The sequence below is a fragment of the Drosophila mauritiana genome, chromosome 3L, assembly GCF_004382145.1.
Source record: "Drosophila mauritiana strain mau12 chromosome 3L, ASM438214v1, whole genome shotgun sequence".
NCBI classification, from domain to species: domain Eukaryota; kingdom Metazoa; phylum Arthropoda; class Insecta; order Diptera; family Drosophilidae; genus Drosophila; species Drosophila mauritiana.
In genome coordinates this window covers 21,298,187-21,324,288 of record NC_046669.1, presented here as the reverse complement: position 1 = coordinate 21,324,288, position 26,102 = coordinate 21,298,187, and the positions used below count along the sequence as shown (strand labels likewise).

At 42.6% G+C, this 26,102-nt stretch overlaps 1 protein-coding gene and 1 long non-coding RNA gene across 17 annotated transcripts in view; one reads left to right on the top strand and one right to left on the bottom strand.

Moving 5' to 3' along the window:
- Positions 1-2,205: 2,205 nt before the first annotated feature.
- Positions 2,206-26,102, bottom strand: part of LOC117140838 (poly(rC)-binding protein 3) — a 45,990-nt gene continuing 22,093 nt past the window's right edge. Inside the window, exons 2-11 of one of the 16 annotated variants that reach the window (XM_033303959.1) lie at positions 20,139-20,716; positions 13,212-13,268; positions 13,035-13,151; positions 12,848-12,941; positions 12,619-12,782; positions 12,388-12,507; positions 9,501-9,641; positions 7,036-7,120; positions 6,696-6,981; positions 2,206-2,858 (exon numbers count right to left, since the gene is read on the bottom strand). In XM_033303959.1, the coding sequence (XP_033159850.1) occupies positions 2,774-2,858; positions 6,696-6,981; positions 7,036-7,120; positions 9,501-9,641; positions 12,388-12,507; positions 12,619-12,782; positions 12,848-12,941; positions 13,035-13,151; positions 13,212-13,268; positions 20,139-20,237 (1,248 nt within the window). In that variant the 5' untranslated portion in view covers positions 20,238-20,716 and the 3' untranslated portion in view covers positions 2,206-2,773. Of the gene's footprint in view, positions 2,859-2,978; positions 5,456-6,695; positions 7,121-9,500; positions 9,642-12,387; positions 12,508-12,618; positions 12,783-12,847; positions 12,942-13,034; positions 13,152-13,211; positions 13,269-20,138; positions 20,717-26,102 lie in introns of those variants that run through there. The other 15 variants (XM_033303948.1, XM_033303950.1, XM_033303951.1 and 12 more) reach the window with 15 other exon arrangements.
- Positions 13,571-15,662, top strand: LOC117140840. The gene is made up of 2 exons (XR_004459438.1): positions 13,571-13,729; positions 15,491-15,662. It is a non-coding gene; the product is annotated as an uncharacterized LOC117140840 (long non-coding RNA).

Genomic DNA, 26,102 nt, shown 5'->3' with positions numbered 1-26,102 from the left:
ACACGCATATTTAGTAAAAATTGTTTGTGAAATCTTTTGAGCTACTCCTCTTATACACACATACACATAAATTAATTATCCCTTTCATTTAGTTTATTTTACAAATAATCCCAGTTAGCCACTGTTGACCCGTCTATCTCCGTAGCCGCCCTCACCTTTTTTTAGTGTTTTTGTTTGTTGTTTTTTTTCTGTGTAACTTGCGCAAAAAATTTACTAAATATTTCAAATACATTTAAATACAAGTGTACATAATAAGTATATATTTAATTTATGTATATTTATATATATATATATCATTTATTTATATATAGATATACGGTTTCTTGACTGATTTACCATTTCTGTTTCTCAATATTCTCTTTCTTTTTTTCTTCCGGTTCACCTTAAGCTGGGAACCGAAGTTCTTGATTTCAAAATGATTGCTTCAAATTGTTTGTCGTCAGCGAAATATATTTGTCACTAAAATCACGAAATAGTTTCGCCATACTCGTATGATATCATTTATCCACCGCCTGCCTGGTACTTGATCCTCAAATAGTTCATCGGTTTTTCAAGAAGAGGAGCTAGGGCTAGCTTTGGGCTAGGCTCGTCCTATTGTTTAAATTGGTTTATATGCTCATTTATTTATACTTTTACACTTTACGCTATTAACAATTTCCTGTAATCAAGTTTTGTTGTTCATAAGTTTGTCTTTCTTGTGTGAGCGGAAGATGTAAAATTGTGAATGACTGATGAAACTTATGTTCAATTTCGAGGGTTGACAAGTGAAGTTGTTCAGGGTAAAAAAAAAAACACTTTTGAGTGGTTTTTTAGTCAATTCCTCACGTCAAAACAAATACCGCGATAAAATTTTGAAAATTTATAAATCATAGACATCTATAAAGATTCATTCATTGCGTTCTCTGGGATATGTTTGCCTATATATGTATGCATTGTTCGGTTTCATAATGTCATCTTTCTGTATTTTGTGTTGGTTAATATAATAAGTTGTGGTTAGATTGGTTTTCGTTTGCAGTGGATATGTTTTTTGTTTTCTTTTATGCTTTGATAATTCCTCTTACTAAATAATTAATATGTATAATAAAATTTGACACATTTTGCCATTTGCAAACTGATTCTATCGCTTTCACCTTCGGCTTTCAAAACCGTTTAGCTCATATTCAGAGGCTTTATTGTGAATTAGTGTGTATAAGTAACTAAACGTTTTAGTGTGTCTTAAAGTAATTACCACTCTTGTGTTTTTGTTGTTTTTTTTTTTGGTTTTAACTGCCCAGCCTATAAACTAAATTAGAATAAAATTAATTTAATTGTAACATTGAAAATCAATTTATTTTTGATGTTCTCTTTTGTTGTGGTTCTTTTTTGTTTTGTTTTTAAGTTTCGATTTGCATATAAATTTAACAGCTAATAAATTTAAATTATACTTTAATTTAAGCATAATTGTAATATAATATTTAAATCCATTTCTCGTTTTTTCCACGCTTCAAAAAGTCTTTTTAATCGCCGCAAAAGTGCTTAAAAAATATTATTGTAACTCGAATTGTTTTCGCTAATTTGTATGTAAATTTAATGTGGTCACCAATAGCAGGCATTTTCACTAGAAACCAATCAAAAGAAACTACAACGTTTTGATATGAAATTCAATTGTAAATCCCTTTGCTAGTTAGATAGATGTTCGTTTATCGAGTTGGTTGCTGCCAACAAATTAAGTCTAATTTTGAATAAATGAGTAATTTGATTAGAATATAGAACGAAGGAGAAAGATATCTAGTAATTAGTCCATAATTGTTTATATGTATGTAGTTTACTTGTAATTAATAAACAGAATCAATTTTGCACATCAGTCTAAACATATTCAAAAATCACAAATACAATTTCGATAACAATTACCATAATAGAAATAATAAAATAAAAATTATCATATCAATACATCGCCGTGTCTATATATAATATATATGTATACATATAAACAAACTAACAAACGCAAACATCAAGCTAGATGCAATTTGCAGTAAATATTTAAATTTATGTGGTGTCTGTGATCATCTTCTTTCTGTCTGTCTGTCTTTGCTTGCTTGGTTTGTTTGCTGCTTGTCTGTTCAATGTCTCATTCATATCCGTTCTTTTAGTGCTCAAACATTTTGTTTCCTCGTGTTTGTCGCTCCTTTTTGGTCATGCTCGTGCACAAGTGATTGATTAGCTTACAATTAACTGCATTCTGAAAGTTCTGCCTTTTCGTTTGTTTTCTCGTATGTTAATTGTATGTGGTTAATTGATTCTTATACTTTTTATTTTGTCTTCATTTTGACTAATCTTACAATTAATTGCTGTTCTGTTCTTACTTCGGGTGGCCCCACGTTATCCGCTGGGCCCCTTGAAAACGGTTTAACATAAAAGTTCTTGTATTTGTTTGCCCTTGCATTTAAAACTTAATGAAAGTATCATAATTAATAAGAATCAATGAATAAATATAACGTGTATGTATGCTTCTCTTCGAGTCTGTCTGTGAGTGTGTCCGTGGGTATGAGTGTATTCAGTAATGTATTCAATGTGTGATTGCCGACAGTGTCAAATGTATGAGCTAAGTTCTCCTTCATTTGCCGCTTCTGTTATATTGCTTATGAATTAACATTTGACGTTCATGTTACTGCTGCTCCTTCTTCCTCTCCTGTTTCTGCTCCTACTCCCGCTCCTGCTCCTGATGCACCGGTGTCCTCCTACGGCTTCGGATTGATGCTGTGGCTGTTGCTTAGCTTGCGGTTGATTGTTGCATTTAGTGAATGGGTGTTTTAACAATTGCACTGGGCGCAATGTAGTGATAACCAGGTATGGGCAGACCAGCAGTCTCCATTGATATTCTGAAAGGAGAAAGGAAGAGTTGCATTAAGAGATTGTGATTGGACACCTCCACAAAACGTTCTGCCACAACGGTAACTCCCCTCCCACGACTAAGAAGATTTTGGGGCGCCCCTTTGGAATTCGTTTAGTATTCATTTTTCACTTTATTACAAACTCATGTGTCTTCCATCATGTTTTCTTGCATATAAACTGTTTTGCTTTGTTACCGACGCTGTTGCAGTTCCTACTGCTGTTGTTGTTCTACAGGTAAGCCTTTTCTAGTTGTGCCTATTTTCGTTAATACCAAAAGTATTATAATTAATTATACGATTTAATGTTTATACGCTTCTTCTTCACTTTTTAACTACATTGTGTTAATGAGCCATAATAAGTATGTTCGCATATAAGTTTAGTTTATGTATGCATGGGTATGTATGTATGTAGATGTATGTATGAATATTTAGGAATATAATTTGGTTATAAAATCGTAAGCCCGCTTAGCTGAATGCGATACATAATAATGTGTCATTCTTCTTAGAACTACCGGTAAATATAATAATAAGAAAATCATATCAAGTTCCATTAAAATAGCTACAGTAATTTCGTGTACTTTAAGGTAGAGAAAATCAAATTTCCAAATACTTTTCAACATTATTTTTGACCAATTCAAAAGTGTTTTGGTTACAAATAATAACAAAAATTTACAATCGCGTAATAAATACAAAATTGGGGTTGGGAAAATTGGTAAAACCAACAAATAAAATTCCATAAACAATCGAAGACTTAAAGTCTAATACAATATAACGTTCTCTTCAATTCTTTTCAAAAATTCTCCTTTTGCAAAACATACGCCTTGAATATGATTCTCTGACCGCCATTTCTAAGCGTTTTCATGTGTTTCTCAGTGTGTTCGTTTTTCTATTCAAATAGTTGGTTTTTGTACGCTCATTGCGTGGATTGCGTCAATTAGAGCGAATTGGTCCATAAAGGTCGTTGATCCCCCGCGCTCAGAGCTCAAATCTCATCGTTTCCTCTTGGCTCGGGGGCTTTACGCATTGGAATTTCTATTTGTAAACTTCTTATAGAAGGTTCTTTTTTATTTCATCATCTGTCTGTTTCACTTTCTTTGCTGCTGCTTCCTTAGTCGGAAAATGGCTTTTGGGTCTTTATGCTTAATGTTTAAATAATATAATCGTATATATAGGAAAAATACGTTAGTGCTTACGATCTAAGAGAGTACAATGGATTATAAGTATTGGATCGTGTTTTATGTTACAATGAATGGATTGGGTAAAGATTGTTGGCTGTTGAGGATAAATTTATGCTCGGTACCTGCTCTATATCCGATATTCGGTATTCGAATCCGATAAACGCGATCTAATCTAATCTAAAGCTTCGAAGAACGCTACTAGGGGATGCGCTAAAATTTGGCAAATTCTGTTATGTTCGATACATTTCTATGTACCGGTGTATATAAGTCATACTAGGCATTTATCAAAAGTTTTGGGGTCCAAAATCTATAGCGCCCACTAGGGTCCTTGGTCACTTGGTCAAAATATTTCAATCGGGCCATACACAGATGACCCTGTCCCTACGTATTCGATACACAAAATGGTTTAAGTGCTTGATTTTCGATTCTGATCCATTATTCAAATCTCTAGCTGCCCTATGCGGCTGATCTAAGTGTGACTTCTTATTGTTGTGGTTAGATTGTTTTTCAAAAACGTTGATAAATATTGCGTAGGTTCTGTCTACATATAACTGGGATGATACTGTGCTTTAACTAGATGTAAGAATTGTCTTGAAACTTCGAATACGAATCTCAATACAATATGAATACGTTTGCAGTTTGTACGCATACCACATAAGTTTAAAACGAATTTTATACAATTTTTCTTCTTCAAGAATCTAAAGACTAAAGCTTTCGCAACGCTAACATGGAAATCCTATATAACTACGGGACTATAACTCCACTGCTCTCCAGCTGACGCAGCTGCAGCCCTACCCCTAGTACGGATTAAACTTGTTGCGCGGCTTCTCCGCCTCGCCGCCAGTCTCCGTCTGGTGCTGCCGGAACCGGGAGGTGGCATAGTGACCCTTGGCCCGATTTACGCCCGTCGTCTGCACTGGCGGTCCGCCCGGATTGGCTCCGGCCCCATTAGTGTTTCCCAGCGTGGTTAGGTTGAGCAGGTCGAGGGCGCTCAGGTTGGACAGAGCGCTTAGGGCTCCCGGCTTGGTCAGCAGCTGAAGGGCCGAGGCCAGAGGACTGGACAGGGCGGCGGCCGCTGCCGGGTTTACTGCGACAGATCCATTTGTGGCCTGTCCGCCATTGGCACTGGCGTATCCGGTGGCAGAGATGGTACCATTGCTGCCGCCGCCGTTGGCCGCCGGAGTTGCGCCATTGGCAACCCCGGTGGCTCCTGCAGCACCGGCTCCCACGACACCAGTGCCGCTGGTGAGGGTCACCGTCGTGATAGCTCCGTTTGTGGCCGAGGTCGGAGCTGCTGCTCCGGCGACTGCCGCCACTCCGGCAGCAGCAGCTCCGGGAGCTGCGGCAGCACCTCCATTCTGCTGGGCCTGGGCCTGCTCCAGGAGATTGGCCTTCTGCAGCTCAACACTGTGGACGAGGTTCGGTTAAGGTAGATAGAAAGAGAGAGAGAAAGAAAGGAACAAATTGGGATATTGTTGGTATTTGTTTCGGTTTCTTTTTTGCTTTTTGGCAGGGTATAGGTATTTTCAAAACATTTGGTTCTTTTTCGATTTTGTGGAATTGAGTTGGTTTCATTTGATCTTCTCTTGATTCTTTTCGTGTTTTGTTATGCAAAAGGTTAAGGAGGTTTTGTGTGGAGGAACGGTTCGGAGTTGACGGAGAGAGAGATAAAAAAGAAGTGCTTTTTTTTAGCCATTTTGGGGGGGTTTTGGTGGGAGAGCGGCGTTCAAATTTTGGATGGTAGGAGTAGAAAACTTTTGGTGAGCTGTTTGCTTTTAATGGGGAGGCATGGACCGAAAGAGTATCATTGACTTGGAGGATGAACTAGGTGGTAGTGGGATTCGGCTGGGTCGGTTTGTTTTTTGGACGGGAGGTGAGGTTTTGGATCGTTTTGGAGTTGAACTGCAGTTTGAAGTACCAATTGGATCAGGTCCAGTTTCATTTTTTTATTGTCATTTTCAGTTGTGTGAAAAGTGTGCGATGCGTAGATTAATTCGGTGCAGGCCTCATCCTCCTCATAATCATTCGCCTCCTGCTCATCCTCGGATTTGGCCGGGGCCTGCTGAACTTTTATATTATACATGGTTGGTTGGTAAGACTAGATGCTAGGTTTATACAGTTAGATATTTATAGTTTTCTATTAGCTAGAACAGTTGGTTAGGCTAGCGTTCGATGCGAACTACGATCTAGGGGTGTGAGGGTGGAAAATTATACGATTTGTGGTGCTAGTTTGGGCATTGGCAATGGCAATGGCAATGGCATTGGCTTTTGGCCGGGCTTACGACTTACAGGCTAGGACATGTGTGTGGCTTAGGCTACGTACGGAACTGTGTTAATGACTCGACCGTCGCCCGCCCGCTTTACCGCTGCACCGTTTTGCACTTCAGCCCACCCACCCACCTCCCCGCAACTCATCATGGGCTGTACATATGAACGCACCGCCACTCCGCCTCTGAGAGTTGGCCTATACCCTACGAACTACCACCTACGACCGACGACCTCCTTATACCTTCTTTCTTCTTTGTCAATTAGCAAGTCAATTCGACAAAATTGATGTTAGACAACAACACAAGCAACAAACGCTCACACATACAGATAGAGAGAGAGAGATAGCTGATGGAAGGCTGAACAAGATCGAGCCACTCACCTCATATTGATTAAGTATTGGGCCAGGGCCACCGAGTCCGGATTGCCGCTGATGGTGATGGTGCGGTCGGTATTGCCGCCCTCGCGCTCCTCGCAGTTGGAGATCCGGATCATGGCGCCGGATATTTGGCGAATCTCGGCGATCTTGGTGCCACCCTTGCCGATGATGCAGCCAATCAGGTCGTTTGAGACGGTCATCTCGTGCTGCTGCTGCTGGGCTCGGTTCGCGGGATTCGCTGTACGCAGTTGCGACCCGGCCAGTGCAGCCAAGGCTGCTGGGGCAGAGCCTAGATTAGATTGGAAATCTGTCTGGCATCTGGCCGCAGAAGCGCTCAACTCACCTGTGTGGTTGATGCCCCCAGTGCTGGCCGGATTCATCCCAGCCAGGCCCAAGGCGGCCAGACTGGCCAGCGGGTTCTTGGCCACCTGTTCGCAGAGCGGGACAAAAGTACGAAACGGATTAGATTGGATTAGATTCGGAGTGCACCTTCTTCGTTGGGGCTCCGGGGCTTCGTGGGTTAAGGTGTGTGTGTATGTATACAGTTGGGTTAATTATCATCTATTTTTCTGGGGGCGGGGCTGTTTTCGGGGAAGGGAAAGATCACAAGATCACAACACAACGCGCGTCAACTTCCAGTAACAGGTAACGCAGATGGAACATAACAAAAGGGAAGTGGTTGGAACGGAAACGGAAAAGCGTCAAACAAATAGATACAAGAACAGAATGCAATAGGAAAAGCAAACGGGATACAAGATTATGCTCCATCCTCAGCTCTTTTTACAAACACCATGAGGTTGGTTGTAGTGGGATCGTATTTCTCTTTGTACATGGATCCAGGAGTTCGGTAACGAGTGTATGTAAGTATTTATTGTGCGGTGTAAGCTGATGTGTATGTATGTATCTGGCTTTCCGCAGTCTAAAGCCTCAATTCGAGTGTTGCTCTGGATAATGGTTCTACACAATTTACAAGTTGGCTATACGAAATATAATAATAGATACGGAGGCAAATAGATGGATGGACAAGGATAGAGAGAGATAGACAAAAAAGTGGACACATTGAATAGCTTTACAGGGAATACACCTAGAGGAAGCTTGGGCTTGAGTTCTTCTCACACAAATTACTGAATCCATTAGGATTTAGGGCGACGTGTCCTAAATATCTTTGATGTTTATGCTTGATTTTACTCCGAAAAGTATGCTAGTGCTTTTGTAAATGATTTCCGTTTTATTTATGTTAATCTGGGTTAGGTTGCCCTTCCTTGAGGCGAAATTCAGTGCTTCCTCGAGTATTTTTTGTTTTCCTCTTTTCACCAATAACACCTACAGCAAATAACATACACACACTGGCACGCACGCACGCACACATGTGCATGTAAACTAGGACTCGAAAGGGTGAAGATTCGGGGTGACTTTGGGGCTCGAAAAATGGGGACTCTGCACGCGCTCCATAAATTAATCAAATCAAATGCAACACTTGCAAATATGTTTCAAATAATTGCATCTGAATGCTGCGGGGAGGAAAAGGGAAAATGGTGGCAGATGATTCACTAGAGAGGAGCGCACAAAAAAGGATAGAGAAAATCTCAAATAAATCATACAATATTCAAATGCTTTGTGTGCTTTTATTTCTGTGTGCATGTGTGAGTTGGCAGATGCATCTGGGTGGGTGTGTGTGTGTGCCTGAGTGGGAGGCGTGTTTGCGTGAGAGCTTAGGAAACGAGAACTGAAATATTTATCAAAATGCAATACGAATTTCAAATGAAACAAATAAAACATGCGCATGGAAATATTTTATGACCCAAAAATGAATCGCAACTCAATAAAGTTCAGTGACAGAGCGGTGGGAGGGGACGGAAAGGGGGAAACTACAATGGATTATCTAGCAAAAACTGTCATACAAACTTGCGTGTGTTGGCATATTAACAAACACTTCTTGCCAAGCACAGACAGTACATATAAGAACGCTAACACACAGATACAGATATAGATAGAAAACAAGTTGAAACAATTTCCAAAACTACGAAAAACTTTAGCTTTAGCGAGGAAAGAGAGGCGGGATGGGACCATAAGTGCATTTTTTGATGACTTTTGGCTGGGATGAGGGGTTTGCTTTCCAAGTCCCCTCGGTCTGATTTTTACTGTGACTTCGGCCAACGACTCTGTGGCGACAACAACTTCAGGGACCTGGACTTGGCCAAGGAGCTGCAGTTTGGCCCAATGTCATTGAAATGCGGCCAGCGGTTGCGCCGCCTGGGGATCGTAAAAGAAATGCCAAAGGTAGTAAACTGGGTATACAAGCTACAAAAACCGGAACTGGGGGCTACTGAGGAGGGTAGAATTACAACAGCAACATATGAACACAACTATGTACACTCAGAAAAATAATCAACAGCGATCAGCATTAAGTTTTCCCAAAGCCGATTCAGTTATTTAAACCGATAATAGAAATGAACGTATTTGAACTAATTAAAATGAACTTCAATGGAAAATACAATGAATGGATAATTTAGTTAATCTATAGAATGTTATAGTTTAACACACAGATATAATTGGTAACCTTTCAGCACTAGGAATTTATTAGCCTACATTTGACTGTTTTTCTGAGTGCCCAATAGTGTGATGTGAGGGAGTGCAGGCAGGTGACTGGGCAGGGGACGGCACATCATCATGCTCTGCCTGGCGGAGTTGGGTTCTCGAGTCATGTTGCGTTTGATTATATTGGTTAAACGAGTACAGTTTCTTTCAAGAGTCTGGTGGAGATATTCGTGTTCTTGAACCGAATCGCATCGATAGCTTAAAACTCACATCGGGCATTTGCTGTAGGTGATGGTGGTGTGCTGGTATCGCTCCTTGTAAATGTGCCCCCTTTAACAAAGGATCCGCCAAGCCTGAGATACCAGCATGTAGGCCGCCGGTAGCCAGGGCAAGTGGAAATACTGGACAGGTCTATGTTCGATTGATTGATTGATTGATCATTACGGTTGTGTGTGTGTGTTTGGTGTGCGTGTGTGGAATTACAATTGTGTTTCGTGTGTTATTGCGATTCAAATTATGTGGCCAAGGAAGAAAGAAAAGTAGAAGAACGAATATTGTATACCACAAATAAATGTCTTTCAGAGCAAGTTGGTTAAGATCTTAACTTTGTAGTTGCTATGGAGAGATGTAAGCTTATCAGATACATGTTTAAATATAGACGTATCGCTAGAGAAACTCTTGTAGAAAGCTTTCGAGACGTGTGTGCAGTTTCTGGTGTGGAGGCGGGGATTCTCAACGGGGTTCGTTGCAACGCAGAACAATGTTAAATGATACCAGGGGGGGATGGACATACTAAAAACAAATGAAGACATCTAAGAAGGTTTGTACTTTGATTTCGAGGGTCCGGTTTTAGGGCTCGGATGATCCCAGGGTTTTAAGGTTCATACAACAACCAATGCCGACAGATTCGCAAGGGATGAGGTACAGTTGCCAACTGACTAAACTGCTATTGCAATGTAACATCACATTGGGTACTCTATTATATAGAAATACATTTTACCGCAGCTCAAAAAGTTAACCCTGGAAAACAGTACCCATTGTGAACGAAATTGACAACTGTGGGGGCTTTGCACACTACTGCCTGCATTAGGCTAACGAATTGTAAACCAACACCGACAATAACCAGGACCAGGAGGAGAGAGTGAGAAAGAGAGCGATTTGTGGAAGAGAGACGGAGAGATATCGCAAATGGATGGTACAACTAGTTTTTGATTTATTACATTTTTTCTGGACATTAATTGAATTTGATGCGACAACAAAAACTTTGTCTGTTTTAGTTTTGAGAAACTTTTATTTTTCGTTGGGGCAATGGCTGGCGAGGGGGCTCTGAAGGTCGGAGAACTGAACTGAACTTTACTGTGCTGTACTGTTGTACTGTACTGTACTCTAGTGGACGAGACTGACTGTACTGGGGCCTGAATTGGATTGCGTGGAATTTAATTTGTTTGCTGTTTGTTTTAGCTGTTGTTTGCTGTTTCCTGCGGTTCTGTAGAGCACAAAATTCGATTTTGACATGGGATTTTGAACAGAGTTATAAACAATATTTGTAGATTAGGATGGAAAGAGAGAAGCGAGAGAGTATAAGAGTGTAAGAGATGTAGGGCTCGGGCAGGATGGTATTGGATCAGTATGCTGTTGTTAAAATGGCTTTTGGCATTGTGGTTCTGGTGACAACTCATCTAAATATGCATATGCGCTTAAATTGTTTTAAAGGTGAATTCCGCAGTTTTGTTGACTATTCATATGGATTAGTCCTTTGTAGAGAGAGCTAAATCTTAATGATTGACTGTACTACACGAAAATCATGAGAGACATCAAGAGAACGCAGGTCGTTGGCAAATAAGTGAATATAGTAATATAAAGATGGGAGTTGAATTACTTAATATTCGATACGATACGATTAGTTAGCTGGCGCTCAAAGAGTTTATAGGAGTTTATATTTTTGTGGATCTTGTCGTGTGTCGAGGATTTGATTAATAGATGTTTACTTTCGGTTCGGGTTGGATAGTTATGGCGGATATATGTACGTAGATGGGGTTTGGAGAGAAAGGTGGACTAGTGTAGTTTGAACATACTTCTTAACACACGCTGCCAGCGAGCCCTCTTCAGAACAGAACTTAGAGACACAGAGAGACTGAGCAGAGAGTGAAGAGAAAGAGTTCGAGCCCCCGCTCCCCGCGAGCCTTTCTTTCTTTCTTTCACACGAACTCACTCGCCTCGCCTCGCCACGCCTTGAACACTTTTCACTGAGGCGGAAGAAACCCAAGGCTTCTCCCCTCAGGATGCTGCGGATGCGATTCTCGGAGATCGGAGATTCCCGGAGACTCTCGCAGACTCTCACAGTGAGACAGAGACAGGTGCCGGGGCAGACTGAGAGAGAGACCGAACGCGCACGCACTCTCCTCGCAGACACACGCTCTTAACCTGAGAGAAGAGAGTGCAAAAGAAACTAAAAGCAAAACAAAAGTACATATTTTAAAGTTTAATTCAAATATTTTCGTTAATTATAATCGTCGATTCGATGGCTGTAAAGTTTGTTAACACATTAGTTCACTGTTCGGGGTCACCACTTGGACTTGAAAATAGATGAATCTCATGGGTACGACGAGTGGGAGCGGTAATCGGTTCGGTATCGGTTTTGGAATCGGTAACTTTAACGGTAATCGGTACAGTAGATTGTGAGGTTGGGTTCAGAAGGGTCAGAAATGGGTCACAAATCGCAGGAGGTGTTCTATGGACGGCAATCAGGGTCTCCAAGTAAAGAGATTACGGAGAAAGAGATTACGGAGAAATGATAATCGGGGTCTATAGAGCAAGGTAACTGGCACTGGATAATCGGCGGAAACACAAGAGAAATAGAAAGAGAGAGAAATACGGACAGAGAAATATAATAACATAAAATGAAGAAATATTAAGAGGATAAACAGAAAGTGAAGTCGCGCAATAACCAAAAAGATAGTTGGGCTAGGTCGGGGCAAACTCAAATAGATACGAAATTGTTTAGCTGGACTCATGTGGGGTCGGTTAAGATAGAGACAGAGCGAGATATATAGCTGCGGTGGCTAGCAATAGAGTACACAACACTGTTCACTGATCTTAACAACACGTATAGCCTAGTTTTCTGGGTGAGAATTCGGCCAGACGTCCACCTACATACCTCTTGTGTGGGCACCGCGTAGTTTCCTTGGATGGTGAAAGCCTGTCCATTAGCCAGGATGACGGGGCCAGTAACCTGTGGTTTTGGTCGGTACGGGATGGTAGCACCGCGTGGCGGGGACTGTTTGGAAAGAAATTATTAATTTGCGGACATAATAGGGGAATTCCAACAAACTTAGTCGACTGAAACTCTACTCAAGGTAGTTTCCCGAATAGTGTAAAGCAAACTCACCTCCAACATGACAAGACATATCTGATAGATGCACTGGGTGATCTGCTCGGCACTGCCGCTCAAGGTAACCGCCCGCTCTGTGGAGTTGGGTAGCATTTCACTGGCCACTTGAATGGAGCAGCCCGTGGTCTGACGAATTTCCTTGATCTTTGAACCACTCTTGCCTGTCCCGAGTGTGAATTGATGGCATTAGTGGTGTGGTGACTATTTACATTTTCAATCCGCTTACCAATTAACGATCCACATTGACTGGCGGGCACAATCAATCGAATGGGTATTTGAGTTTTGCCAACTTTGCCTACATCATTGAACTGCGAGCACCACTGAAACGGGTCAGAAGTTAGTAATGTGAACCGGGAACGCTAGGGCATGGGGGCGACTATGATAGGGAATGGCCAATTGTACCGCACACATACCTCTTCGAACTTCTTTGTAATGAGCGTGAACGCCGAAAAGATTGCATTAGTTGTACCAGACACAGTCACAATACGTTCCGGGCATGAGCCATCCGAAATGTTGATTTTGGCACCAGACTAGTGAAGAATACCGAATTAGTTGCTGACATCTGAAAGCTCTTATGATGAGTGACTTACCTCTTCACGAAATCTGTTGACAATTTCACCCTTTTTACCAATAATACTACCAACCTCCTGCAAAAAGAGAAAAATAACGATTATATGTTGAGTACTATAGTTGGGAAACACGGTGCAAAGAAACTCTTAAATGCTTTTAAGATGTATCTGGCTCGAGCCACCCCGGCACTTTGTGGACATCGAAAAACCTTTAAGTGAGTTTCGTATTTTTGTTTTCTGTCTGATACTGTCAGCGACGATGCTCAAATTTGATTAAATATTAAGTGATATTATGCCGGAGCATACAACGTAAGAGCGATGGCTCTGCGTATGTGTGTAACTACTTTTGCATATTTAATTGCCACAAAAAGCATTTCACACGCGCCGCACCCGCGTCACCCACAGTGGCAGCCAGAAAACCAGCCCAACCAGCCCGAAGCGATCCCATTTCCCTTTCACAGTCAGTCGCCTGTCGTCGCTGGAAACTGTCGCACGTAATGAAATTTGCGGCCAGCGCGTTTTACGCGTTTTAATTGATTGTAAATATCAGCACTGCCACAGCCAGTAACTCAGTTTTTAACCAAAAACCATTGCGAAAATTGAAAGCGCAGTGTCGACGACAGGAGCTGAGCTACAAAGAGGGAATGGTCAAAAGATATCCTCCTTTTGGGTAGCAATTGTGTCGCAGCAAGAGCATGGTTCCCACCTTGCGGCTAGGGTAATCAATTGCCACATATCAAGGAGTTCAACAAGGGAAGCTTCGTCGTTGAAATGAAAGCTAAATGCATTGCTATCAGTAAACTTAAAATATGTTGTGTAGAAATTTAAAGGATTAGATATAAATCTAGTTAGAATAGCACATTCATTTACGGATTTCAAGCCGACTACTGGCTGATTGCCTATGTTCAATGTGTGCACCCCATTTATATTTCAAGCCATTTATTTGGTCGTTTTAAAATGTTGCCCCTCGCAGCCATTCAATTTGCTGGCCATAAACCATAGAACAACCTTCACAAACCCAAAGTGCAGCAATCCATTGTGCCAGACTGAAAGACCAAAAGAGCGCAGCCAGAGTCAGCAAATACATCTTTATACGGGCAGCTTGCCAGACAAAATGCAATCTGGGCAAAACAATGTGCGAGGGAAAACTGCCTCCGCCTTCGAGCGAGCCCCTTCTCTCACTTTCCCCTCACATCATCTGGTTTTTTATGCGCTGCTTGCGTTCTGGCCACTCTTCGCCAGAATATTTATGCCCACGAGAGCGAAATGGATGCAGGCAGTTCATTGGGCAGTATAGATATTTATTGTACACAAATGTCAGAGCGAATTGGCATAATTATTGGCGTAATTATCGTCGAACCCAACTCAGATGCGTTCTACGCCTGTCTGCACTCATAGACGAATTTCTCGGCGACCAGTGTAATTTATAGGACAAGTTAGCTGCCCCAGATATGTTTATGTATGTAAATTGTATCTGCGCCACGACATCTAAGTGCGGAGTGGCCTAGAGACTACGCACTTTCGGTGGCCCTCGTAGCCATTCAGGTTGATGGCTGCTCATCAGCGCCTCGGCCTCGTCATCATCATCATTAATAATGTGGGCAAAAGCCGCTCAGATGCCCCATCCGACCGTTGCGTAGCTTCCATTCAATTATCCCGCTGCGATTGCGGGCCAGTTCAGTTCCGCTCCGCTCAGAAGTTTGCGCAATTTGCATAAATCGGATCTCATCCCCATACCTTTCCTATCGTCCGTCCTAAATCCGCGGACGCCGTTTTATTACAGTGAATAGAGCGAAATTCGGGACTTTCACTTGATTGCATTGATTTGGCCTTTGCGCACTTCACCCGCCTCATCCATACAAACACCAAAACCAACCCACCCACCAACATCCCGCTGCTCGACTGTGCGAATGGCTTCCCTGCCGGCAATTAAATTCACAGCATTCCTCCGCACAGCTCAGCTCCTGCTGCAACAATGAACCAGCGCATTTGGCATTTGCCATTTTCGCATTTTCCGATTTCCACATGCGTGCGACTCTCGTATGCGAAAAACACTTTGCGGTTCGGCCCGGCTGGAGCATTTCGACTGCCTTTTGTCGGATTGAATGTTTTGGGTTCGGGCCACACAGCTCGTTGGGCTCAGACCGATTCTGGCTGGGATTGCTTGCATAAAATATGCATAGGAAAGTTGACATGCAGGCGGCGGGCAGCCATTTCACATTCACATGTCCACATTCCGTCCTGTGGTCAGGAAATAAGATTTGATTGTTCGTTGTTATTGATTTCGCTTTGTTTTTCAGCTCAAGGGACTATTACAACTTGGATGCTTGGTCTCTCGCCAACATAAGCCTTGGAATAACAATGTTAAAACTGTGGATGGGACTAGACTGTATGTGAGCTTTTGATAAACTGAATACATAACGAGGATGAAAACCAATAAATGATCCCAAATTCAAAGTACCAAACCCCGAAGCAATGCAGCATGTTATTTTATGAATATAGAATATATATATATATAAGTATAGTATTTGACACTATCGAAAAACCCATTCTGGTTCATATACACTGGTAGATACATTGGTTGCATAATCATCGTATTTAGATCGGCAAACCCATCTTAAATTGTTCGCGCACATCTCTTTGTGTTTTCCCACACAATATCCAGCCAAGCACAACATTTGGCTAGTTCCATTTATTACCAAAGGGCGAAACATGGACTGTCCGCCCTAAAGATTATGGCAATAACAATGGCATCGGAGGAGAGAAACAAACAATAACTGAAAACGCATTAAAGCTAAGGCCCGAAGAATGGACAACGCTAATTGCGGGCCACAATAAAAGCGGCTGAATGGGGGAGTTGGGGCAAAGAGTTTTTGATGTTAGTGGAGCAGACAGTAAAAAGACGGAGAAAATAACGAGAAAAAGCAAACAATCCCAAGCAGCTTTGGCCTTAACTTTAACTCAGACAACAACCGAAAATAGTTGGAGTAGCATGACTTGTCCCATGTTTTTCCCCCTTCCGATCTCTGCGATTTTTGGTCTTAATGTGTGGCGGCGTTGAAAATTGTATAAAAATAAGCGAGTTGCAGCAACAAAGCAGCAGCCACACTAGCAACACCATCAGCGGCACAAAAAATCTGCGACAGCCATTGCGAAACCGTGAGAACCATTTATGGGAGCTGCAGTTTGCTGTTGCAAAGGAAAAATGCAAGAAAAACTTGCCACAAATGCTGGAAAATGCAATCTGGCAGAGGGTGGGGGAGCTCACATATGGCCTGCTGTGGCACACATGTGCCACTTCCCCTCCCGCTCCTCCTCCTTCCACACCACCACCTCCTTCCCCACCACCTCATCCAATAAATCATCCAGCGCATTTGTCGCCCTGCAAACTTTTCAATTCGCATTTTTGGCTGTAGTCTTTTACTGTTGCACTGTTGTTTGTTGCTGCTCCTGCTGCAGGCAGTCGAAACGCAAAAAATTGTACAATTAAATTATTTACAATTTGCCAGGGCCAGATGCTGGATGCTGGACAGGGCCATGCCACGCAGCAAGTGGAACATTTTTAATTTGATTAAATAACGAAAACAACGCACGGCGAATGAGAAATGTCTCCTGCAGGCGAAGGGATACTGAATTGCACTCCGGGAGAGCTCAGAGCCCTAATTTAGGTAATTGAGTTGCAAAATATACGTAGTTGTGAGTTGTGGCGAGGAAAACAAGAGCTCTAATATCGAACGTATTGAAATCCATTGCACAACGCACAACCAAGCCCCGAAGTTAGACGGACGCTTCGGAAAATAGTTAATTAAAATTAGACAAGTGCTTGGGAAATGTGGCAGACTGCGATGAAAATTCGCATAAAGGTGCCGTCCGTCGACGGCGTCGTGCAATTTCACTAATTAAAAATGCATGATTCAGAAATAAGAACAACTGCAAACTGCAACAAATATCTCTGTCTACTGCCCTGACAATTCTAGGCGAGAGAGCAACCCACATTTCGGTTTCTTTCTATGCAATTTGCGTATGGCTGCCAAGAAATAAAAAGGTGTACAGAAAAACGAGCAATTTGAAGAAAACCCAACAGCCGGGCCCAAAAACAAAGGAAAAGGTGCTCCTCCTCTGCGCACTCCGTCGCTCGATTGCATGGCTGGGCAAAGTTGTTTGTTTTTCCCTCCCGGTTTCCAGTTTTCATTTTTCATAAATTAATTAACTGCATCACGACTTTGGACGCGACTGCAACTGCGATTTTGACTCAGACCCAGACTCTGAGTGCGACTTTCGTCATGGAAATAATGAGCCAAAGTTAATTAGAGACGCTGGAAAATATCAAAAAATATATATACTTGCGAAACAATGGCAACTCTGGCCTTGCACTACTCCCTGCCCTGAAAGTGCATACGATTGCGTCGCTGACTGTACCTACCACACAGAGATTATATACTCAATATTTCATTAATGAATAATTGCAATTATGCCCGGCTTGCAGATTTATGCGATGATGACTCGCATTAATCACAAAAGGCAATCGAGTTCAATATTATTTAACTCGTTTTGTATGTATGTACATATTAAATATTGAAAATTCAGCGCAAATTCATGGTGATGTACTGTTTTAAAGTATGGTTACAAACAAGAATCCCCTCTTGTGAAACCAAACCTATCCCAACAATACATTAGTTATATCTCATCTCATCTTATAGCAACAATAATAAAATACAGTCTTCCCTATTTAAAGGCAATTAAGCTACATATATCGATAAGGCTGTCGAGATTTGTGTTCAATTCATTTCCAAGCCAACCGAGTTGACATTTCTTGGCTGTTTATACGCCGCGCTGAGCTGGCGTTTCGTTGGCTCGTTTTCCTGCTCGCCACTTGATTTGCATTGCGCTTCAAATTTATTCACATCTGCGCGGCTGTTGAAAAAATCGCATAAATCATGCTAATCTATAACTATCGATCAAAGGCAACCAGCAACAACGACGGGCGACAGCCTCAGTCTCTATGTCGGCGCCGCACAAAAGTGTCTTGTGAATTTATTGCCCGAATCCTTGTGATGGCGCGCGGAAAGGAAAAGAAAATCTCGGCGAGTGTGCAGAATTCGCATTTGCATTTACACAATATCTATTCAGCCATATTGTGTAAAAGCCCAAAAGTGCGCAATTACTCACGAGCTCCGCGATCGGCGAAGGGATTCCACACCAGGTAGCCAAATCTCTGCCAGAAACACACTACCCCCACTCCATTTTGGCTTAATTTGCTTCTTTGTGTGCTTGGCTGCTGCTGCTTTTGCTATAAATTGTCGCGTCTAAACATATTTCTGGCCTTTTTGCCAATTTTCGACGGCACATCATGTAACGAGCCCCTTCCCCACACCTCGCTGCACTCCGGCCGGCTGTCGCCTTATCTGCACCTGTCTCGGCCCCTCAAATCTTGGTGGGATAAAAATAATATTCAACGACGACCAAAGACTTATAATTAAATCGATGCCTGGGCAACTGAAAACCCGCTGCAAATCAACTTCAGCCGGGCTGAACGAACTGAAAAAGACAAATGACGGCTTTGCCTGCCCAACACGTGCTGGGGGAGTTGGGCTCCCTCGCCCCCTCCAATCTTCTGGCCAAGATCTCTCAAGTGGCAAGCCTCTCATCGCATCGCATCTTAACTCAACTCAACTTGAGAAGCAACGACGATGCTGCGGATTTGCGTGACAGCCTTTTCTGGATTGTTGTTGGCGGCTAATGTCGTTGAATAATAGTTTTTAATGGCTGTTGACTGTTATTAAATAAATAAGCAGCTATTTAGTGTCTGCTTATCTAGCTCTTTGTTTAAAGCCGCTCATAGCTGACTACTTTGACTGCAGCAAATAAGTCAGTGGAATAAAGAGGCTGCAGTTCAATAGATATCTTCGCTCTTTGGCAATCTTGAATAAATCCAAAATCAAGACCAGCGCAATAATTGCTGTCGCCGTACTTTGATAAATATTGATTAAACAATATTTGAATGCAACTATTATCGCATCATTTACGTCAATTGAACCCTGCGCAATTCACATACATTTTTTTTTCCAGCCAGAGAAGAGATTCGCTTCGGGGTATTTGCGCTGAGCAATTGCTATCAAAAAATGTCCCTTGATTAAAGCACACACACAATGCGCTGCTGTCCTCGATTTGTGGTTAATTTCGTACCGGTAAATATTTAAATATTTATTTTTATATGCCATCTTTTTGCGACTGGTTTAACCTGTCGTCCCGCGGGGCGAGTGAGTTGCTATGCTGGTCCTGAATGTCCGTTTCTCCGCTCAGCATTCACATATGATATGTTCGAATTTTGTTATTGTGGGCAATGAAAACAATTTATAAAGAGGTGTATTTTATTTGTTTCTGTTTTTTGTTTTTATAGCTCATATCTGGGAGCCGTAATGATTGTTTAATAGCCAGTGCCTTACTTCGCCTCGTTTTTATGGCCCTGTGTATAAATGTGTATCTCTACACATACATATTTCCCCGACTCCCGCTCCGACTTTTCACTCACTGCCCCCCATTTCATCTACCTTAAATGCGTGACATGGCGCGTATTTAATTGTAATTTGCATACAAAATTCACGCGTTAATGTGTAATTTTTTCATTAATGTTTGCTCTGCCCGCGATGCCCTTCGTTTGCCCTCCCATCGCAGTTGTGTATTGATTTTGTGCGAATTGAAAAAGAGTTCCATAAATATTTAAGATGTCAGAGCTCAATGGTGTGCATAAAAGCGTTTATATTACGGGTTTGCCCACTTTGATTGGACGTCGCAGGGAGTGGAGTGGCTTCAAAGAGATTGCTTTCTTTTTACATACCTACACATGAAATCTATAAGCATATATACTTATATAGACTATATATGCAGGTGCGCCAGTCTTAATGGTGCATTTCTAAAATACCTTAGGCTTAAGTCCACTTAGCTTACCTTTCCTTGCATAATCAGCCTTATTGTGAGTGTCACCGATGGATCCTCGTGTTTGATGGACGCACCGCCCGCACTGCTGCTCGTGTTATTGTCTTCCATGGTATCTATTTTGCTGGCTTTGTCTTAACTCGGTTTGGATGAAAGTGTATGTGGATCTGACCGAACTCGGCGGTCGGTATCGCAGCAGTTGTTGTCTTTGCGGGCTCACTTGCGATTATGTTGTGGGATTTGTAAATATAACTTTGCTATGCGAGTATATCAATCATAAATGAGCGATACACGTACTAAACATATAGATATTTTGGCTACTTTGCTTGCGTATGCGTATTGTATGTTTCTCTAGATAAAATTAAATTGGTGGTGTCTTTTGCTAGTCGTACTACGTTGTTGGCTTAAGCTCGCTGCGTTCTGACTGCTGACCGTATCTTCGAAGTTCTTATTCAAATGCAACAAATAATCACGGCTACGGAAATATTTCTTGTATTTACGCGTTCACAGTTTTCGTATATTTATTGTTGAGCAAGAATACTGTTGCTTAGCTGATGCATTTAGAGATGTATATTTGTTGGGTGCCTAAGCTGCAAAGAGACAGAAGAGTATTGAAACGGTTAGTTTGGCACGCATAAATCATTTTGGGCATTTCTAAAGTGTAATTGCCATTAAGAAATTTTTAATTTTCCACTCGGCCCAATAAATCACGAAATTAGTCAAATTAGTATATGCACACAGTGCCAGCAATGCATTTAATCACATTCCCATGCAGAGTTCGCGACTTCCGGCACTTTTGGCCAAGCTGAACAACGACAATGCGAACGGGACAGAGGTCCCCCAGCCGGACTCGTTCATCATCCACATTTTTCTGGCGGAGAGTTGGCCACTGTCCTGGGCCTGTTTGTAATTTTGATATGAAATTCTTCATGTTTTTGTTCTCTTGTTTTTCGGACTTTTTTTTTTGAACCTGCGCCAAGTTTTTCCGCATATTCCAAACGCTGCGCCCCATATGGGTGTGTACTCGAGATACAGATATATACATATTGTACATATAATATTGATGTACTCCCGCTGCCGTCGCTGGGACATTTCTTACGCTTGAAATCACTTCATATGCAATTTAGTACAGATACTCGTACTCGTACAAATTTTCGCCGGCTCCCTCCCCTCCCCTGTCCACGAATTCCCAGCATAACTCGATGTACCCCGTGTTCACATGCACACGAGTATGAGTATGTACGGATATGTACGATGTTGCCGGCAACATCGGCATCAGGCAAAAATGATTCCCGGGGGGCACAAGAAATATTTGCGCAGCGACCAACGCGATGACTACCAAAAGCTTCCTGTCATTTCCCTTGGCTCCACTCCCCACTCCCTGCACCACACATCCCCATACCCATGCCCATCCCCATCAGGGATGCCTGATGGCAGAGTTGTTTATGAAATTATGCGCACTAATTCCCCATGTAACGGTGGCTCAGCTCAGCTCACCTAGACGGAAAGAGGAATACCATTCTGGAGCTCGGACTCCCCACCGAAAATGCGCATAATTTGTCCGAGTTCGCTGCACTTAACTTTTGCCAGGATAACTGGCAAAATAGAAAAAGCTGCTCCAGGGCCATGCCCAATTTGAATGTTCAGAGGTAATTCTCCTCCTATCCGAAAGTCCAGCTTAAGTGGTTATTAATGCCAGACCAACTGCGATGCTGCCTATGCAAATGAGTAGAAGTTTGATGAACGATACACCACGTAGCACTATTCTTCCACTCTGGAATTGCGAGCTGCGTCCTGCCTAACTGAGCTGGGAGTATGTAAATTGCACCCCAGGTATGACAATAGGGCCACCATTGGAAACCAGTCGTTTTCCCTCCCACTCCATCCCGGCCACCGAACAAACCCATGCTAATATCTATTGCTCGACTCTGGGGAACGCCCGCAGCGATGTCTTAAGGTTGCACACCGGGGAATACCGCAGTTGAAGGTCGGCGGCGGAGGAGAAGGAGTTACGCAGCAGGAGCCGGCAGGACAACAACAATGACAGTTCTGGTTTCACACAATGGGGGATTCTATGGGAGAAGGATTAGGAGAGAGAACCGCGAGCGTCCGAGTGCCAAGTGCAATAAAAAAATTGGTTTCGCTGCAAGAAATGTGCATTCTTGGCATTGGCCAGACAGGATGGGCTGAGAAAAATGAAGATGCCTCAACAAAACGCTATTCTTCCGCCCCATCCAACTCGTTTCCGTCTCTCAACTCATTATCAATCATACGCACTGTGTGACAGACACACGAAGTCTGGCTACGACTCCGACTCCATTCCCACTTTTTAATGACTTTTTCTTGGTGGAGAAGGAGCCGTACACTAGCATAACTAGTTTTCTTTTAATTAACTCGACATAAAAATGCCAATGTCTGTAATGGCAACCAAACCAGTTTGCTTTCTAATTTTCTTTGGCTTTCCACACACACACACACACACACACACACACACCGAGGACGTCAGAGATGGTAAATGTGGCTTGGCTGTGGCTTGGCTGTGTGAAAAGATTTCTAATTTCCTGCAAGACAAAAACAAAGCCACAAATCACAAAAGAATCTGCTCATCCGTCCTCTGCTCTTGTTGTTCACCCCAGCCAACTTCATCAGAGTTGGCAAATAGGAGTAACGCAGACATAACTTTGGTTTCTAACTCATTTACGTTTCATTTCAATTCAACTTAATTTAAAATTCTGGCAAGCGGGCAGCGAGTTATGTTTTAATATTCCGAAGGACAATCGCCGTAGTCGACTTCAGGTCTCCCCAACCGGGAGAGCTCTCCTAGGCACCTTTCGGCCAGTTTTTCAATTCAATTTTGGGCCATCTCGAAAATAGAAAACAAATACACAGATACAGACACAATAAATGCTAAATGCTGAACGTGACACACACATGTCTCAAAAGTGCTGTCATGTGCTCGGCGATGAGTTGGGAAAAACGGAAAAGCGGAGTGGAAGAGCGACTTTGTTGACGCCGTTGACTTTATACGTCAATTTCATCGCCGTCGTGAGGAGTTTTCGTTTCGTTTATGGCAGCCAAGGGAAAACGAGAGGAGGCACTGTGGCAGGCACCCGGGGTTTGGGCTGCAAGCAAACATCAACAGCAGGCGGAGGAGGCTGTTACTCGGCGCGGAGGCTTTCACCCCGGCTGTCTCTCCTAGTCACCAGACCTGGCTTCCATGTCAAGTTGTCGTTGCCGCCGACGTCGTTGTTGTGGCCAAGTCAACCGCATCATCATCGTCATCGCCGCCGTCATCTGCCTTTAACAACATTTTCGTTACACTGCTCTTGGCTGACTATATGTTTCGCTATTCTGCAAAAATGTTGCCATTTAAAAACTCCTGGAATATGGTTTATTTACCTAATTGTCATTTAAAGCTTTCACAAGGCATTACAAAAAGTAATATCTGACTTGTTCTTAATGGGTAGCATACACATAAGCTCATTCCCATGACTTGAAGTATACGTAGGAATATGTTGGATTGCATGAAAAAATGAAGCCCAGCACTTTCGAAAATCATTTCGGCGCACCGAAGGCTACACGCCTTTAAAAGCCGACATCTTCTGTATACAGAATTAATTTTTCAAATTAATTATGCACATGTGCAGTTGTCCTAGCAAAGGGGCTGGAGTTGTGGACGGGGTGGGTATATCTGTGGAAAGGATGAAGGTAGAGTAGCCTGGGGGCTGCGACAGCAAAGAGAAAACTCATTAAATTGCATAATTATGTGTACACACACGGCCTGAACCACATGCCAAAACTTGTGTCGTCTCCTGTAATAATATTAATATTTATAACGTAAAATACTCAAACAAACTTTGCAGTCGAAAGTGGTCAAGGGTTTTAGGATAGCTCGACGTTCTTGGGCCCGAGTTCTGGGCCTCTTGCTTTGGTCCCTTGGCTGCACTTAATAACATTTCGGTCATGATTCCCGCTTCTCGTCAGGTCGTCATAATTTGATTTATGATGCGGTGGATGCCACTCACACGCAGTCCCAGGAACTTTAAACATTTCCCACTTGCCACTTGAAGGGTTTCCTCTCGAAAGGCTGGTTCCTTCTTTCCTTTTTGCCCTACTCAAAGTGGCATTCTTCTTTGCTACCTAACCCAACCAATGCGGAGCAGCAAGTGTTGCAGAAATATTTAATTACCCGAGAACAGAGTTTAGGGGAAAATTATAGCATACTTTCGTGGATTCGACACGGTCGCTCGGAAAGGGGAAGCAAATGGCGAGTGCCATATTAATTTGTGTCAAATAAGTAAAACGCAATTAAACGCACATGTCATCGCGTGGGCAAATGGGCAATAACCATGCGGAGAAATGGATGGAACATGGGCGCAAAGTGGGTGGAAAGTGGGTGGCAGCCAGCATCCGTAGCCAACCACACAATCGATACACAAACAAAGCGGCCCCACTCCGGGAATAACAACTAAAACCATAACCAGAAAGCGAACGAATTGCCCGGGAATCCCTTAATATGATGACCTATTAAAATTACTCTATGCCATAACCATAGAGCCCCCACTCACCAGAAAAAGCAATCTTTTTCCGTGCCTATTACAGCATTTATATGTGTATTGTATAGTTTTCTATTCCAGAAAGGATTCCCCCTTGCTACTCCATTAATGGTAAAATGATATTCTCCGCTAGTCAGTGCGCCATGATAAAGCAATTATTGGCCATCAACATGGAGCAGCCGCTGGATCCAAAAAGCCAGCAATGAGTACGTGAGTCGTGAGTGGGTTACGGCTTTGATTGTCACGTGGCTGTCACTTCCACTCACGCAAATCCCCCAATTTAATTTCCAATTACTTTGGCTTATGACCGGTCCCTTTACAATCTGTTGCCTAAGCTTCTGCCTTCATGTTGGGCAAAGGATTTGCATATTTAGGAGAAACAGTCCCTCATGCCGATTCCCTTTTAATGACTAAGACTAAACTGCTGGATTAATAAATAGAGCTGCACGAGTAAAATAAACATGTTCATTCAGAGTGCCAAAGAGTGCATTTCATGAGTTGAGTTTTGACTTGATTGTGTCAAATACAAAACAGTCTCCGGAGGCTAGAACATCCGGTGACCTACATAGTTGAAATAGCCACCCACTTGGGTGTGTGTCTTTCTTGGCTGCTGCTTGCTTAAAAGGCTGCTGTTTGTTATTATGATTCTTGACCCGGTCGGTCATCAGTTTGGGACAGTCTAATTAAATGTCACTTCGCATTGCCTGACGTCTAGGTATCCAAATACTTTGAATGTGCGAGGGGGGCTTGCTTCTGGCTGTGTCACATATATCATCGTTTTGTCTTCCTTTTTGACAAAGCCATGTCCACATCACCGTCATCATCATCCACACGAGGATGTATGATAAAGGATGCTGAGATGTGCTGATGCCAGGCAGAATGAAAAAGTTAAAACAGGGCAGGGGAAACCTGTGCGAACATTTTTGTCACCCCTGTCATTGTTTGTTGCATTGTCTCTCTGTGTATCCACTCCACCTCCCCACTTCTCCATTGATGTGTGTGGCTGTGACATAATCCTTAATCCTTCTACTTTATTGTGCATTTACGTTTCCATTCCGCCAGTCGGTCCAAATCATATCCAGCTCGAGCTCCTCGTTTCGACATCAAAATCCCCCCGATAGCTCTTTGTTGTGGCTGCCCGGCCACACGCACAGTGTCAGCAAAAAGTTTAACAACAGCCTGAGCGCTCGGCATCCTGATAATAACTTTAATGAGGCCACTCATGCCGCCAAACTGTCCGAATGCATGTTTAAATTTGACTTTCGGACGGATTTAGAGAGCGGTTCATCATTTTAGGGGTAGTTAACTGAGAACTATTTGCCATTTGAATGCTTGTGTGCGGAAATGAAGGAATGCTTACTGAGGGAGTTTAACTAAATTTGGTAAATGTTAATTACGTACGGGTTGTTATGTTTAAGGC